The following is a 16,516-nucleotide window of genomic DNA, read 5'->3' as shown; positions in this document are numbered from 1 at the left end:
AAACAATGAAAATCCAAACAAGCTTAAAGGGAAAGGGAGGGAGTCGTAGGGAATAACTTATTCTTCAACAGCAGACAGCAGAAGGTTATTGATGGAGAGGCGAGGGGAAAAAAACAAGCCTGGGACTTAGTTGCACGGTGGTAGAGAGTGAAAAGGAGAGAGAGCAGTGGGGAGAGTTCAGAGTGATGTTCAGACAGCAGGGTACACATCTGAATTAATGCTTCCACAAAAGGCAATTTTCTCCTCACAGGCTCCTCATCCCCTCTGTAGGTAGCAAGGTGAGGTATGTCTCCCTTACAGAGACACAGACACAGAGCGCAGGATGGAGCAGACTTAATGTTTCTTTTTCAGCTACAGTGCTCTTTACTGCAGCTACCTGGCTGGATCCCTGGGCTGGCTCCGGGGATAGTGTAGTGATCTCAGGCTTCCACCAGACTACACTTCTGGCAATGGTGTTTGTAAGCTCACTAACATGGCCCTGGGGGAATAGCAGCATTGTTTCTTCACTTGTTTGCTTTCTTTAATGCACAGGCAAAGTCTGTTGGTATTCTTTTGAATCTCTACAGCCGTTGGTGGGCCGAGGGAGGAAAATAAAACAACAAAAGCAGAGTGAAGTTTGTATATTCAGCGGAGGAGAGTTGAAACAGAGTTCACACTGCAGCGCCGCGGTGTCCACAGAACCACACGAGATCAAAGACAACAGAGCAGTAGGCACTGTCGCATGTGTGAGCTGTTAATTCAGTTTTTCGTCCAACCTCGATTCGACTACGAGTGATGCGGAGCGACTTCAGCGCAAAGTTCAAAATCAAAATACATCTGGGCAATCAAAAATTGAACAGCTTGTTTTCCATGTTTACAGCCTGGTGGTGGGATGTAAATAGATCTTATTTAAATCAACAAAGTTAAATCAAGACTGTCTCACTCGGGGAGGGGAAAGCAGAGGACGAGGGCCGCCGCAGAGCCGGGAGAGTACAGCACGAGTAGCAGCGAGACTGGAAACGCAGCAGTGGAAAAGCTGAGGTCATCCCGCCTCTCGTTCTGCATTACATATCTACAGTATGTGTCCTGGGGGAGCACACAACTCTGTGTATCAGGAGGCCCCGGAGAGAGAGGCCAAGAGAGAGGAAGAGAGTGCTAAAGTTAGTGTGAAGGGGACTCAGGGGGACCGAGCAGCAAATAATCTGTGGCCCTCTCAAGTGGCAGAGAACAGGAGTCAACAAGAGGACGCCGTGATATGATAGCTAGGGGAAAACGGGGGTCCCAACCAATTTGACCGAGCAGCCTCCATCCATACTGGCTGTGGTATCAGGAGGAGCCACTCCCAGCGAGCAGACATGCTGGCAGCAGTGGGGGGGGTATACTTTTTCCATGGGGCATTGCTACTTCCCCTCACCAATGACATCATCCAGAAACAGCAGAGAAATGGAGAGCAGCAGCAGCAGCAAGTCATCGCTGATGTCAGGCAGTGCAGCTATTAAAAGGTTTAGTCAGCCTTTCTGGGCTGTTTTCACAGGAAGTGTGAAGTACATGTGAAGCGCAACCGCACTGCTCATTATTATCACTTTTATGTGAAAAGTACTTTGCTTTGATTCACATCATTATTCTCTTTGCTATTCCCTGCTATTAATCATGTCTTTATGCGACGTCTACCTCAAAAGTTTCTACCTCATCATGTCTGTGAACACCAAACTCAGCATATATGCTCGATCCCAAAGGGAACATGGTGTGCTAGAGAGTTTCAATATTACACTCTGCAGAGCCGTCACTTCAGACTTCAGTGGTTGCTTCAGACCAGATGTCCCATTCAGCGGTGCAGAAACGCTCTGCAGACAGGACAGACACCGTTCCCGTAGTGCGAGGTGGCAAAAGCAAGGTTATATTTTACACAGCTTCAGTGGGCATGTTTAAAGGATCTTTTTACTGGCATTCGAAACCAGACTGCTGTTGTTTTGTGAGGTCAAACTGAAATTAATGGCGCACATGACCCTATAAATGGATGTGTAATCAGTAGGCTAAAGCAGCCGACAGATCAAGACGGAGGGCAGCTTTCCTCACATGTGTCGTTCCCCTCTGAAAAGTCCTTATTAACTGGTCAAATCATGTTTACAAATTCATGAGGGTTCAGACGTGGAGGCAAAGGGAGTGTAATGGGGCAGCTTCATGTTCATTGAATGAATAATACTACAATGAGCTGGTGGATGAAAACATAGCCATGTCTCTGTCTCTGTCTCCACCTCATGGCGTTGTGTGAAATGGCAGAGGGTGTTGAATCAGATTTTAAAGTCAATGAACCTCAGTGAAGCAAAGATTCATAACAGTATGGTTTCCATATACTGTTTTATGATTGACTAGATTTTAATAAGATGAAGAAATCTTCCAATTTCCCTAACATATTCTAATATATTGCTGATAAATATGCATCAGATTTCTGAATATAAAAAGGTAGACGACTACAGATACAGCAAGAGATAAGGCATGGGACATTTTTCTCCATCCGAAGAAAAATGTGGCATCTGCCACAGCGTTGTCATCTTTCATGGTTAGAAGAATCAGGTGTCAGACACATCTCTCACAGCCCCCCCCCACCCATCTCCACCTCAACTTGCTGAGTGGGCATGTTCTCATGTTCACCGTGTGATTTGGTGTACATCTCGGGCCCACAGCATCGCAATCCTCATATGGAGTCAAAGCACTTCACTGTCTACTTAATCACAATACAGATTGTCCCGGTTCTGGTTTGAATAAGAGATTTCTTATTTATTTTATTTTTTTCAGTCAGTAGAGTCCCCCCTGGTGCATATGATCTGTCTATGAGGCTCACTGCGCTTGATCAAGTGGGCCAGCCTTTCTCTGTGGGGATTACCCATCAAAGTGAAAAGCAAAGGTAACGCAATGCCTCCTGCAGACAGTGATTGATGATAGCGCTGTTTCATAACGAATTGCACCCCCACCAACAAGTCTCACATGTGGGAGATGTTAATTGAAATGCTGTGTGTGCAAAGACACGCTTTTCAACTGTGATGCTACCAAGGTGTTACAGCAATAAACTAGAGGGAATTTAGGGAGAAAACTGAGCATGGCGGGAGAAAGTGAACAACCAGATGTCAAATTGCAAACAACTCTGGAGCAAAAGTACTCACCGCAACCTTTGGAGGTCTTGTCTTTCCAACTGCAGGCAGGGTGACTTGGCTGCAGGTGGAAAAGGGGAAACCCAAAATGAATAAACATATGTTCTCTTTTCTTTTCAAATCAGAATATGGATTAAGTGTTTATTTTAAATATTTAGATATAAACTTATTTAATGGACAAAAGATCCTCAGTGTTATACCCTTCAATTCTGTTGTTTTCCCTCATTACATCCCTGCAGGGGTTGCAGTGATCATATTGGAGAGCTTTGAATTTTTCTGCACCAACTGCGACATAGTACTGGTTGTTCTCCAGTTCAGTGGGACCGCGGACAGGACGCCCATCTAATGTGCAAAGCCTGAGAACTCGAATACACAAAGACAACAAATTAGAACAATGTTTTGTAATATTTTGATATATTTAGATAAATGTCAAGTGTTTAGATATTAAAGAAACGTTGTTATCTCAAATAGTGTTTAAGTAGTTCAACTTAATGTTTCCATTAATCAAACCAGGTTTAGCCTAAAAGCAGATTTTAGAGTAACTACTGTGAGCACATGACAAGCAGATATGGTCCAAATCACAATTGATTTCCCAAATCTATATTACAGCAGCTGATATTCAACAGAGTTTTAACTGTTAACAACTTTAAATTGAAGTGCACCATTTCTGATAAGAAATGTTAGTTGATTCCAGTGCAAAACATGACAAAGGACATCATTTGTGTGGATAAGAATGGATGTGTTGTGATTCATGTATTTGAAAGAAACAATACAAAAACATCAAAATATGTTTTATAGTTGGGTGCTATTATTTAATATAGAAACAACTGGAAGATGTATCTCTGCTTTCCCTCACTGGCACATACAACTATAAAGATTAATGTAATGATTTCAGACATCACCTTTGAACAGCACCAGTGCGAAGTCCCACTTTCTCTGTCACCATGGCTAAAACATGTTCCCAGCTTCTAAGAGTAAACTTTGGGATCCGTATTCGAACTGAAGCAACCAAGACCTCTCCGTTGGTGAAGACACTACGAAACACAACGAAGATGACACAAATAAAATATTTGCTTGCTCAAAATGAAAATACATGATTTATTTGCATAACTACATACACAGCAACAAACATTCTGCTTCCTAGGTTAACTTCATATGCATCAAGCTTAAAAATCAATACTCACTTTATGGTGCAAGACTCATCAGTAGCTTTCTTACAGCGAGCAGAAACTACCAATCTGCTGTGAACAACAGGTCGGATCTGAAAATGTCAAAACTAGGGGTCAGAATATGCCCCAATGGTCAGTAAGGAATGAGGCTCTTTTTTTGCATTTAACTCAAACTCTGATATTACGTGTGGTTACAGGAATTTTTATTTTGTTATCAGTGCTTGGTGACAATTTTCATCCAGACCACTGCAATGGGTCTTGGTTTAGGCTTCAGACACCTTCAACCCTTCCACTAAAGAAAGCTCCATATCATACTATTGTCACACATAATATAGAACATGAAAATAATGGGTAGGCCTAGTGTAGTTTAATGATCTATGCAGTTTAAGTACAAATGACCAAACATTCTAAGTAGTCTTACCTGTTCTTCTTTCTTATTCTGTGGCTTCTTGGTTGTAATTGCAGAATAGCTGAAAGGCAGTCAAAAAAAGGGTTAATTACTCAGACCCAGGCTTCAGGTGCTACATGTAAAACATACACAGATGGTGTTCAAAGATAGCCTGGAAGACATCAAAAGTCAAGTATTACTAGTTATAAAGCTTAAGGTGGAATACTGCCAACAAAACACATGCTAACAAGCACATCAAACCACAACAGTATACTGCAAATCCACACTTTATTTTAGATGCATATCGGTAAATGTAAGCTATGAAAATGATTATTGAAATACAGACATGGTTTGAACTGTTAACAGACAAACGCTCCCCTAATAAAAAAACAAACACCCACTCAGAACACTACTTTAGCTAGTTTATAGGCCGAAAATAACGCTCCATTTTGGGGCCGAGAATGGAGCTCGCCCTCGGTCACAGTGACCTGACATCCCCGCTGAACCCCACACACACCCTGACACACACTTTACAGCACGGTACCTACTCCAGCTTTTTGAAATGCTCTTGCCCGGCTGCAACATACACACTGCCATGCATCAAGTTGTCCAAATGCTGAACCTTGTGGCCCTCTCTGGGAGTGTAAAGATTTCTGACGGCGAAAGAAGCCTCAAGCCCTCTGGTCAAAAATGTCAGAAAACTGTCAAAAGTTGACAACTGCCGCGGATTTACTACTAATTTTCTTCCGGGAAAGAAAGCGTCTCCGTTTTTGTAGACAATTATTGTTTTGGTCGGTAGCAAATCACTTCTAACTGCTGTATCCGGCATAGTTGAAGTTGTTTAAACAAACAATAACGACGCTGGGTGTCAGAAGTAAATGTGTCACTGGCAGGCGTGTTGAGGCTCCTGAGCAACTGGAGATAGCATCTGAAACCAATTCTTCTACATGAGAGGTGTAGCATCAAGAAACCAATCCACCGCCTGGGTTGCTAGTTTCATCCTTTAGCATGTAACGTTAATTTACTGTTTGATTCTAAAACTGTTTCTAAGGCAACCAGCAGGGCTAAAGGCATTCTTTTTTCAGATGCTCATCAATTTCAGTTCTGTTTTGTAATTGTACTAAATAATAAATAGCACTACAGCCTATTTAAGATACTTATATAATTTGGCACAGTCCATCATTCTGCAAACTTTGGATTACATGAAATTGATTTACATCAAATAAACCACATTCAGTATCAGTCCTCTTTGATGATATGCATATTACAGTCTAGCTTTTGCATTATGTGCTTTATTATGGAGTGAATATTGCATTGCAACATAACACTATAACTCTTAAAGTTATATTAAATAATGTTCACTTCATCTGGCATAGTTCAGGGACATTGTGTTGAAGTCCAATATTGTTGGGTTTAGTCGAACAAGTCTTTACAATTCTTTTATCAGAATTTAAACTTCATTATTTATTTATTTTTTATCAAATTTGTGCTGTAGCCTATATGTTCAGGACGACGTCCACTGTGTGGATAGGGATGTTAACAAGACCAATAATGCACAGGCATATTGAGCAACAATATATTAATTTGGTATACCTTTCACCCCTTTATCACTCCTTGTGTTTGCCTTACCAAATTGTACAGTTTTACTATTTACTCAAATACATGTTTAAAGGTAATTCATGTGTTATGAGGCCAAAAGTAATGATCAACATTATAGTTTGCAAATATATTTCGATTGGTGGCTTTAGAGCTGGATATAACTTCAGATACAGGGTGTGTTTTTCTCTTGTTTTCATTCACTGTAGCCATACAGTATCTGCCATTTGCAGGCATTTTTTTTACAACAGATTATCTGCCTGTCCACTGTTAGACAGAGCTGTCCAAATTGTTTACCACAATGGTAACTAGAGATTGCACCAACAATGGCACCTAATTGGTTTAAGCCAGACAACTCCTGGTCAATTAAATGCATAATTCATCCAAGCATTAATTATGCATTTCTTAAGGGACTTGGTGCTGTGCTTTATTAGGAGAACTACATTATGCATATTTAAATTCTTCTTCTTAGAGGGACTCAATAGGATATCATCTCAGCTGGGATGCCCATCCTTAAAAACAATAGCAGCCGGGGCTATAAGACAACTTCTATTAATCACACACTGTTTTCTTTATGCACCAAACACTGTGCTGTCACAATGTTACCAAGTGTAATTAATTTACCATTATTTTAAACTCTCTTGTGTTTATAGAATACATTATTCTTAAATAATATACATGCCAAACTGACAGTATTAATTTAAGTCAGTATCATCTGTTTAGTCGAGATCATCAGATATAATTAATCACTTAAGATGGAGTCCAACATTTTTCCAAAATAAATAATAATCTAGAGGAATCTCCCAAAAATAAATAACCCATAACAAATAACAGACAGTTAGTAAAAGTATTTTACAAAATGTATTCTACAGTAGTAAAAGCACATGTTATTAATACAATTACAAATGGTTGTATTGTATTCTACTTCAGTTCCAAGATCCTACTCCTGCATACTGGCACACTGTTATGGATTACTGGGACAGTTGAATAAAACTGAGCTATCATATATGATAATTTTACCAATTTGACAGTTCATCCTAGTTTTAGAAATGGTTACAATGCAGTACAATCTTCATCCACTGGGTGGAGACTGTCTCACACTGCTGGATTTAGCTCAGCTCACTGGATTAATGTTGTCAACTCAATAATGCGCACACTCTTTCATCTTAAATTATCAGTGAATCTTTATTGTATAGCAACAGCCACATCAATTATGATATGAATAAAGAACGCATATTGTATTCAATTTTTATGATTAAAAGCATGCAACTGGAAACAAAATCTTTAATTTGAATTTTTAATGCACACTACGGCCTTCTGTATTTGCTTATTCGTCTTGTTTGTTGATGGCCCTGTTGCGAATATTGCTGGGTGGATAGTTTGCATTAGATAAAAACTCAATACATTGCCTGGCTTGCTGTTTGAAACACTGATAATTCACAGAGTATGAGATTAAGGGTGTATTAAGAATAAGAACAAATCTCACAGAAGAACAATAACTCTTGATGTTTTGTGGGTTTAGAAAATAAATAGCTTATTGGCGTATAAGGAAAAGTGGAAAATATACTAGATTGCACAACTTGCATGTAATTTTGCCGTCCTATTTACACTTATCTTCCTAACTTCTGTTCCATTATATGCTTCCATTCTTTCAGCATTCTCTTTACATAGACTGAACTCAGACACTGTCCTTGTCAAATTCACAAACAAAATACATGGTAGGGTTGCAGGCCACATCCGTCCACTCCCCAGAGGCTACCATCTCAACACAGTCTTCATCATCATACGCGTTGTTGGGCTCTCCCTTCCTCCATTTGCTGAAAGTGGTCATGGCAGAGAGATCCACGTAGGTGAAGACACCCTCCTGGTGCGTGTCATGAATGCCAATGTAGACTCGGTTGAGGCCGGCATCCGTTATGTACCCTGCGATGGCCGCGTTGGCTCCCTCGTCTTTGGGCATGGCCAGGTGCCCTCCCCTCCCCTGGCAGTAGACCTCAGCGTCGGAGTAGCGTTTCTCCTCCTTCACCAACAGATAGACCTTACTGTCCGTCTCTTTTATGCCAGCAACAGCTGCAGGGGAGGGCAGTGCTGAAAAATGAGCACTTGTATTTCTATACACTTCACATTGACATGCCCAGCATTTGAGTTTTATTATGACTAAGTAATGCAAACGCATGGTTACAAGAACTGTGTATTTAAACAAAAAAAGAATGCTTAAAAGAATCCTACCATTTTTTATGAATTTCAGTTCAGAGGAAAGCTGTGCCACAAGAATGTCCATTTCTCCAATCGTCTTTCTCATTGGTGTGCACTCACATGGAACACCTGATAAGGCAAAAATGTGGGGGGTTGTCTTAATTAGTTCTCAGATTTCACCAAATGTGTGTGTCTAATCCAGCAATAATCTGCTTCACAAACTGAATAACACAGTATTAAATCTCACCTGGATCTCCATTAGGGCCTTGTGGACCTGCATCCCCCATGTCACCCTTTACCCCTGAGATATATAATGGAATTGTCCATTACAACTTAATTAAATCCGTAAAATAATTTGTTGAAAAGGATATTTCTACATTTTCTGATTACCTTTCCAACCACTTGGGCCCACTTTTCCATAACGTCCCATTATGCCTTTCTGACCTTTAATCCCATTATGACCTGAAAGAGTAAATGAGACAGGAATATGTAGTTACTATACAATCTATTTAAAAAGCATTATGACTTTCTTTGAATGCATCTTAAAAAATACCAACAATATGAAAGAATAATAAAACTTGAATCCCTCTACTTCTGCTAAAAATTAAAATGCTGAGTCTGTGTAGTCTCTTTAAAAAGTATGTGAGCACCCTCTAATCCTCATTAAGGTCTTCAGTAAACACTCGTCCACAGCAGTGGATCATTTCTCGAACCTCTCAACCAAATGTAAACACTCGGCCATCTCTGGATGTCCTGGTAGTGATGTAACAGCACATTATCAGCCCAAGCAATGTGATCTTTACCCTAGCCCTTTTTTTGTTTTAAATAGCAGAAGTGATGAAAAAAAAAGAACTGTGTTAGTTTGTATGTATAGTTTAGGTTTCCCCTGTATTCAGAAGCAACAATATACCAATCTCTCCAGCTGGACCGAGTCTTCCTGGTCTCCCTGGTGCTCCTTTTAGTCCTTTCTCGCCTGGTTCTCCTATTGCCGAACAAATAATATTAAGCCAAGTATGAACATATTGTGATTTCAGATTTTCAATATTTGGCGTGTGTGAGAGTGTGTAAAAAGGAATGCCTTTGAGTCCAGGGACAAGGATTTGAACAGTGCAGGACTCCTCTGCAAACTGCTGTCCATACGATGTCTGTAGTGTCAGTAACCTCAGCACAGACATTAGTAATATGGGCAATAACAACTTCTCTCCTATCATCCTTACATGGGCTGGTTGGTGAGTTATGCTGTAGAAACAAAAGAGATAAAGAAAAAAATGTATTTTTAAAAATTAGCTTTAAATTGACTTTAGATATTTTCAAACCAATTCCGTAATTAGGACGAAAACTAAAACAGGGGAATCGGAAGAAATAGTTTGAGCAGTTAAACAGTAATGATATAAGTTAATTCCATAAATCCATGAAGTCATTATTCATAGCATCCAGTTTGCAGGCTTCCTGAGAGAACATGCACACATTTGAATAATGTTAATATATGACAAAAATAAACAAAAAAGAGCACTAAAAAAAGCATGCTTCTTTCATCCTGAAAAAATGAAATAATCGTAAAAAAGAAACATAAAAACACCACACAGGCCTAAGATACTAAAATAAGTGTTTTAAACGAATCCATACACAACTTATAAACGAATTAATGATTGATAGAAATGGCTATAGAAAGAAACAGCATCTAAAATCACAGTTGCTTAAACCAAATATATATTCAGCTTTCATAAACTTGGCAACCCCTGAGGAGAAAAACAATTATCATGCGTTTTACAATCTGGCTGGCCTACCTGCAGAGGTGTTTCCAGACGTTAGGAGTGGAGAAGCTGTACAGCCAGCTAGCAAAGGCTTGAAGGAGCTTTGAACACTGGTGGTCCTACAGAAACATTTCATGTTCCTCTACAGACAGCACAGAATGTGTGTGATAGGACATTCGTAAACAGTTCACAGATAAAGTCCAAAGCAGCTGGGGCCTCACAGATAATTGGCTGGGAAAGCAGCCCAGTGATTGACGGTGGAGGGGCCCGATAAGTGCACTCACTCAACTTCCAACTCTATCAGATATCTGCGCCTGCGATGTCTGACATGCCGGGGAATTTATTTTAAATTCCAAATCAACAAGTTTCTTTAATATCCCACAGGAGTTGAATCCATTATGTACATTATTTTGAAGGATGGACTGCACGTTCTGTGTAATTCTGTATCTAAGAGTCAACACAAATTAAGCATTTGGGATTTCATATTAATAAGATACTTGGATTGTATCATTTCCCCAGAGAGGCTGGGTGACAACAACTCTCTAGTGCATCCTCTCTCTTCTCTTTACTCTCTGCTGCAAGCAAGTTAATTGGTTTGGGATTTGGCTTCAGATACAGATCTGCCTGTCCCCTTAGCTGCCACCTGAGGGAGCCATTGTCCATGCATGCACTGTAGTGGAATTCAACTGGCATAGATCTTAAATGTACAATGATTCACCTTTTTTTGCAGCAAATCAAAATTACAGTGAATAAAATAACAAAAATATTTATTCGACTTTAACTCCTTGTGTTTGCATGCTTTCAGTTGTTTTGACCATAGTGAAATGTTTGTCATAATTGTACATTAGTTGCTGTTTGGAGGAGTGCCCCCCCCCCCCCAAATGAATTGTCACAGCATGATATGGTTAAGAGGACATAGTCTTTCTCGTGCATTATTTAGGATGTCATGCAAATACTAACTTGAACTTTTAACTTGCGAACAAAAAAAAGTCATGTTAATGTTTACATGCTGTCATCTAATGTCAGTAATAAGATATGGTCTAAAGCAAGAGTATCAGGTATCCTAATTAGATTTACAAACCCAGTGGTGGCTTTCAAAGGGGGATTGGATGTCTCCTTAAAAAATCCCCCCAAAAGTTTTGGATTACCTGCCCCTCAAATATTCATGACTCTCAAGGCAACACTTGCTGTCTTTTCATCGCAGCCAGTGAAATGGTTGTGTGGTCAAATCCTCCTCTAACTGCAGTTGTATGCACAATCCTGGGATTATCCAATTAAATAGTATAATCATTTTTTTCCCTCAAAAAGTCCTCACATTGACATACTGTTAAGAAAACCTATATTATGCATGTGGCCACAAATTGCCTACACAGTTCCCAGAGACTTTGTTTATATGTTATTATATATTTAATTTTGAGTTCATTTCATTTGATTTTGAAAATTGAATGTAACAACTGATTCACATGCTTATTTGTAAAGTAGTTTACCATGTTACAATACTTTATGTTTCTTTAATGTGCGTGGTAGTAATGATATTGGTGATATCAAATTATAATTTGCCCAAGTACACTTTCCAATAATTATCGTTATCTTTTCCTCTGTTGCACGACGGGGTTCATTTAGTCTGACTTTAAACATTTATATATACAGTCTATGCTTTAAACACAAGCAGTAAAATGAACACCCGACACTGAATCTTCCGAGCAGCACATAAACGCACCTTCAGCGGTGTACAGACTGAGTGACGTCACAAGAGCACCGAGCTCAGCCCGTCATCCCGACAGCCCGCAGCTCCTGTCTGCCCCGGGGAGAGAGACGGACGAAACTGGGATACTGCTACAACTACACACCCGTATGAGGGACTTTAAACCCCTGTCGCCCTTATCGTACATTTGAACCCCTGAACGTAAGTGTTCTTCTAACTTTTACACTTTTTTCGGCGAGTGTCAGTGTCAAATACAGCCTGAGGTAGCCTACGTTGTATTATATTGACAGGTACGTTGATGGAGTGGTTGGTACACTATTATTTCGCGTATGCTAACTAACTTTAAGTTAATTTAATTATGAACACGCCTGGCCTACATAGTGTTAGTGCCACAAACTCCTACAGTAGGAGTCACAATGGTTAATTAATAAGGGACTCAATAACGTTAGTCTTTTGAAGGCCTACATAAGATGGTTAACTTAATTAAATGATGTCCTGAAGTTATCTCTTCTGTGTGCTTTATTCTACAATTTCAGCCATTTTGACACCCCTCAGCTAATTCAAACCAACATTCTATTTTGTCAATGTTTTCTAAATATGCACCTTTGAAAGTGTGAGCTGTCTTTTTTAACAGTTGACCTGGTGTCTATATGAAAAGCATTTTCCATGTCCTTTTTTCCTGGAAGAGAACAGGAAACAAGAGGCAGGAAACAAGAGGCGTGTTTGTGTGCTGCTTTTGCTCTGAACCAGTGTTCATTCATTTGTGTATACACATATATTTCCTTCTCCCTGTACTCCTATGGTCTCATGCCATAACCTTCTGATTTGCATTGTCTCTCAGCTGATTACAGTTTTGTTTGTTAGGGTTGGATCTCACCTCGCTGTCTGGATTAGGGTCAGATACTAAGAGGATTTAGCCCTGCAGAGTCAAAGTTACTCATGAGTACTCTGTTTTGTTGGAGCGACTCAACAAAGTAGACATTAGGCTGTCTATCTCCCTAAGTGATATAACAGATTGTTTGAAGGTTTGCTTTGAAAGTAGCACGATAATCCCAAAGCTCTTGGTACATTGAGCAGTGCTGTGAATTACAAAGACAGATGTGTGGTTTATGTGACTGAGTTTGCAGCAGACCAACGTCGACTGCTGTTGGTTTATCACAAATATTGTAAGCATGAATGTTGTCTTTATTGTACAGTATCTGGTATACTTTTAATACCAAGATTGGGAAGTCATTTAGGCTTTTAGTGGTCAGGTTATTTTGAAATAAGAACATTTCCTGGATGGACATACTAACTTCCACTGATGTAGGGAACTGTGGGAAAGCTTTGTGGTTATCAGTAATCTAACAAACAAGGTCTTGGAGATTCCCCGTAGCCTTGTTCTCACACTTGGAAGGTTGAAGATAACAGACATAGAAAGTTATACCCTCCCCACTTTTGGTGCATTTTTTATACTCTCACGTATGTTTGAATCTGGTTTTTAAAACCAAATGATCAACACTGCAAATGTGTATACGGCATCCATATACTGTATACGAAGTCTAAGTTTGTGAGAGTTGGAGACGGGGCCTTTTCACTTTATGCAGCCATCTCTAGTCAATGTGTAGAATCTGATCTGTGTATTAAGTGACCAAAACTAACATTGGCTCTGCTTTCTACAACCACAGTTCGAAAAAGCTTCTAGCATCAATACGTTTAACAGTGGGTCAGTCCTTTCGATTTGTTAAAGTGGACCTATCATGCTATATTTGAATAATATAGTGTAGGACCATACCTATATAAGGCATATTTATACTTTTTTTTTTTCAAAATACCAAACAGATCATGCATTTTAGCCATGCCTCATTTTGCTCAATTTGAATTTTTTTAGATCTGTTTTAGCAAGGGTTGATTCTGTGAGCAACAGCACCATCTAGATGCCTGGCATATGTACTACAACGTCTCCAGCGCTTTCGAACGGCAATGCCGTGGTTGTCTCTTCCTGATTGGTGGAGTTGGCCCAATAGCCGTAGCGCCACTGTCCTGACGTCAGGAAAGTGTTCAAATCTGGATCAGTTTTTATCAGATCCGTTGCAGCCCCTTTTTTAGAGATTTGGGTATGGAGGAAAATAGAGAGGGTTGTGTTTTCTGACACTTGGTGAGTTCCCTGGAACACCGGGGACACATATTCATGTATAAAAGACGTACAAAAGTGCATTTTGCATGATAGGTCCCCTTTAAATAATCTTCTTACACAACTGTTGTCCCACCCTTGGCAAAGACATATTATAAACAAAGATTGTTGCTATAATTAAACATGGCCCATGAAACATTGCATTTAGATAACAGCGTGTGTCTTACATTCACTTTCAGTGGAATCAGTATTAGCTTTCAGCCCTGCTTTAGATACGTAGTAAAATAAGAGGTTAAATATTATATATATTCTTATATTATGTTTTTTGGTAGAGGCATCACCAAGTTTTTGTTAAACATTTGTAGCATACCTTTATTCTTCTCTCCTGACATATCAAATGAAATGAAATGTTATTGAACGTGGTGTCTCTGAGACAACATCTTTCCAACAACTGTATTTTATAACATCATCTTTATTGGAGCATTGTGTTACAAAGTCGTTAAAGGGATTGAGTGACTGGAAGTTGCTGTAGCATATTGAAAAAACAAACAGATGTACTGTAGGTGTATAGACCTGACATGACGTGTGCTTGATAATAAAACAGTAAAAGTCTGAGTGCTATGACCCTATTACAGTAATCACTAAATGCAATGAACTCTCTTTTGTTCAGCAAGAAATCAATGGTTAACTAATCTTGAAAAGACGTTATGAAGCAAAGTAAACTAATCAGATAGTCAAAAAGTTGCCCCGAGGTAATATCACAAACATTCCCACAAATAATCTCTTACGGAATAATGTTGAATAATGCGAGATGTTTGAGGTCCAGCCTCGTCTAGCTCCTAAAGAAAGACATACAAGCGATTGAGAGGTCACTACAGGTTAACATCTCCAGTTTCCTCCTAAATTGGATTGACAAGTATGAGTTGATACCTGTTGAATATTGAGTCTTGTTAAAGGTTGCATCGGCACCTGCCAGCACCAATCCTCACTGACATTTGAGCACAATCTCAAAAACTAATGGAGGACTCTGTGGTTGTGGAATTCACTTTTCTTCAAGTTTGTATCTTGTTGGTCGAATGCACTTATTGTAAGTCGCTTTGGATAAAAGCGTCAGCTAAATGCAATGTAATGTAATGTAACTGTACATAACTGGTAACGACAAGTAGCTACAGCTATCACATTAATGACGCTCTGATATAGTCAGAACAAGGTTTGGATAGAAATGATCAACTTGGTAGCAGCCTGCATCTGCCAGACTCCTGCTACATAACAGAATAAAGTTGTACCATTTTAATATATGGCTGAGTGTAAAGAGCTGTGTGTTTGGCTATGGTAACATGGCTTAAAAGAGTCAGCTTGTTCTTGTCATAATTTGACTTCCAAATTACTGCCACACTACTTATTCAAAATACCTACACAACTTTCGGCCTTAAAACTGGCAAATTAGCATATGCTGCTTTACTCTCACTATGAAAAAAGTACTATAAAAAAATATAGTAAATGTCATAGTTTGGTACCACTGCCTGGGGATTACCTTTATCTTAGACACCGCACAGTGCAAACAGCGACAGACGTGAGATGCTCCTAACAGAATTGTTTGGCTGCGCCCTCGATGTCAGGTCACCTGGGGTAGTGTTGTTCTCAGTCCTCCCTTCAGAAGAGTGCCAGTGGAAAATCCTCTCTTACAAGATCCCTTCTGTCGGAGGAATAACAGGTCAATGGAAAGTGAAGTAGACAGGGTCAGGTCCCAATCATATCAATTCATTCCAATCCATGTTTTTTTGGATATTTCACTTAAGGTTATTTCTTTCATACTGTACCTGACTACTGTGTTATTCATCTCCATGTTAAGTTAATGTATACAGACACACATATTATTGGGCAAAAATAATTTACTTACCTTTGCTGTACTAAAAGGACTGTGGGGTATGTACGGTTATGAAGAGATGTAGGAAAACATTGCCATGCTTATCAGGATCAGGTGGGAGGGGGGGGGGGGGGGGGGGGGGGAATCACCAGAGGCCCCATGGTATGATATTCTTAACACCCAACAATGTTGTTGCCATTTTAAACATTTTTGCAATATGCGGAGTACTGCATTACATTGCAATTTTCTGTTTAATACAATCTTTGTTTTGAACTTCCAACGTCCTGCCAATCCTGCTGACTTTACCCATGAAAAACGCACAATTTATCAGACTGAAAAAGGCGACTGTTGGCAAAAAAACATATTTGCAATATCAATAGTTTTTAAATAACATATTACAAGAAAAAAAACAGTGACACAAAGAAATGACCCCCACAGGGTAATGATGTTTTCTTATTCGATAAATGACTGCAGCACTGCTGACATCAACTTTTGTTTGTCAGCTGTAAAGAAAAGCTGATATCCATATTGTGCTCTACAAGCCTCGGGTAGCATGCTAATGGACCACCTTGGAATAATGCAAAACTGTGAACTGTACTT

The 16,516-nt window shown here is 39.5% G+C and overlaps 3 protein-coding genes across 7 annotated transcripts in view; 1 reads left to right on the top strand and 2 right to left on the bottom strand.

Annotated features, from left to right (window-relative positions):
- LOC117478177 (doublecortin domain-containing protein 2) overlaps nt 1–5,514 on the bottom strand; it is an 87,523-nt gene extending 82,009 nt beyond the window's left edge. The window contains 6 exon segments of the mRNA XM_034125117.1: nt 3,141–3,189; nt 3,329–3,484; nt 4,031–4,162; nt 4,313–4,389; nt 4,719–4,767; nt 5,234–5,514. Coding sequence (XP_033981008.1) covers nt 3,141–3,189; nt 3,329–3,484; nt 4,031–4,162; nt 4,313–4,389; nt 4,719–4,767; nt 5,234–5,514 — 744 coding nt within the window.
- Nucleotides 5,515–7,123: 1,609 nt separating this feature from the next.
- colec11 (collectin sub-family member 11) lies at nt 7,124–15,643 on the bottom strand. Of its 2 annotated transcripts, none has more exons than XM_034123645.1 (7): nt 15,584–15,643; nt 9,556–9,716; nt 9,388–9,459; nt 8,868–8,939; nt 8,725–8,778; nt 8,511–8,606; nt 7,124–8,369 (listed from the first exon to the last, which is right to left on the bottom strand). In XM_034123645.1, the coding sequence occupies exons 2-7, from the start codon at nt 9,686–9,688 to the stop codon at nt 7,960–7,962; spliced, it is 837 nt and encodes a 278-aa protein (XP_033979536.1). In that variant the 5' UTR covers nt 9,689–9,716; nt 15,584–15,643; the 3' UTR covers nt 7,124–7,959. The 2 variants fall into 2 exon arrangements, with proteins under 2 accessions (XP_033979536.1, XP_033979527.1); XM_034123636.1 differs by lacking the exon at nt 15,584–15,643 and adding an exon at nt 10,265–10,342.
- Nucleotides 12,016–16,516, top strand: part of myo6b (myosin VIb) — a 39,970-nt gene continuing 35,469 nt past the window's right edge. For all 4 annotated transcript variants that reach the window (XM_034123621.1, XM_034123625.1, XM_034123620.1 and 1 more), the window contains exon 1: nt 12,016–12,137. The gene's annotated coding sequence lies outside the window, so the exon portion shown is untranslated. The remainder of the gene's footprint in view (nt 12,138–16,516) is intronic.

This window comes from Trematomus bernacchii, unplaced genomic scaffold (assembly GCF_902827165.1).
Source record: "Trematomus bernacchii unplaced genomic scaffold, fTreBer1.1, whole genome shotgun sequence".
Classification (NCBI taxonomy): Eukaryota; Metazoa; Chordata; class Actinopteri; order Perciformes; family Nototheniidae; genus Trematomus; species Trematomus bernacchii.
The sequence above is the reverse complement of the archived record's forward strand: the minus strand, read 5'-3'. Positions and strand labels throughout refer to the sequence as shown.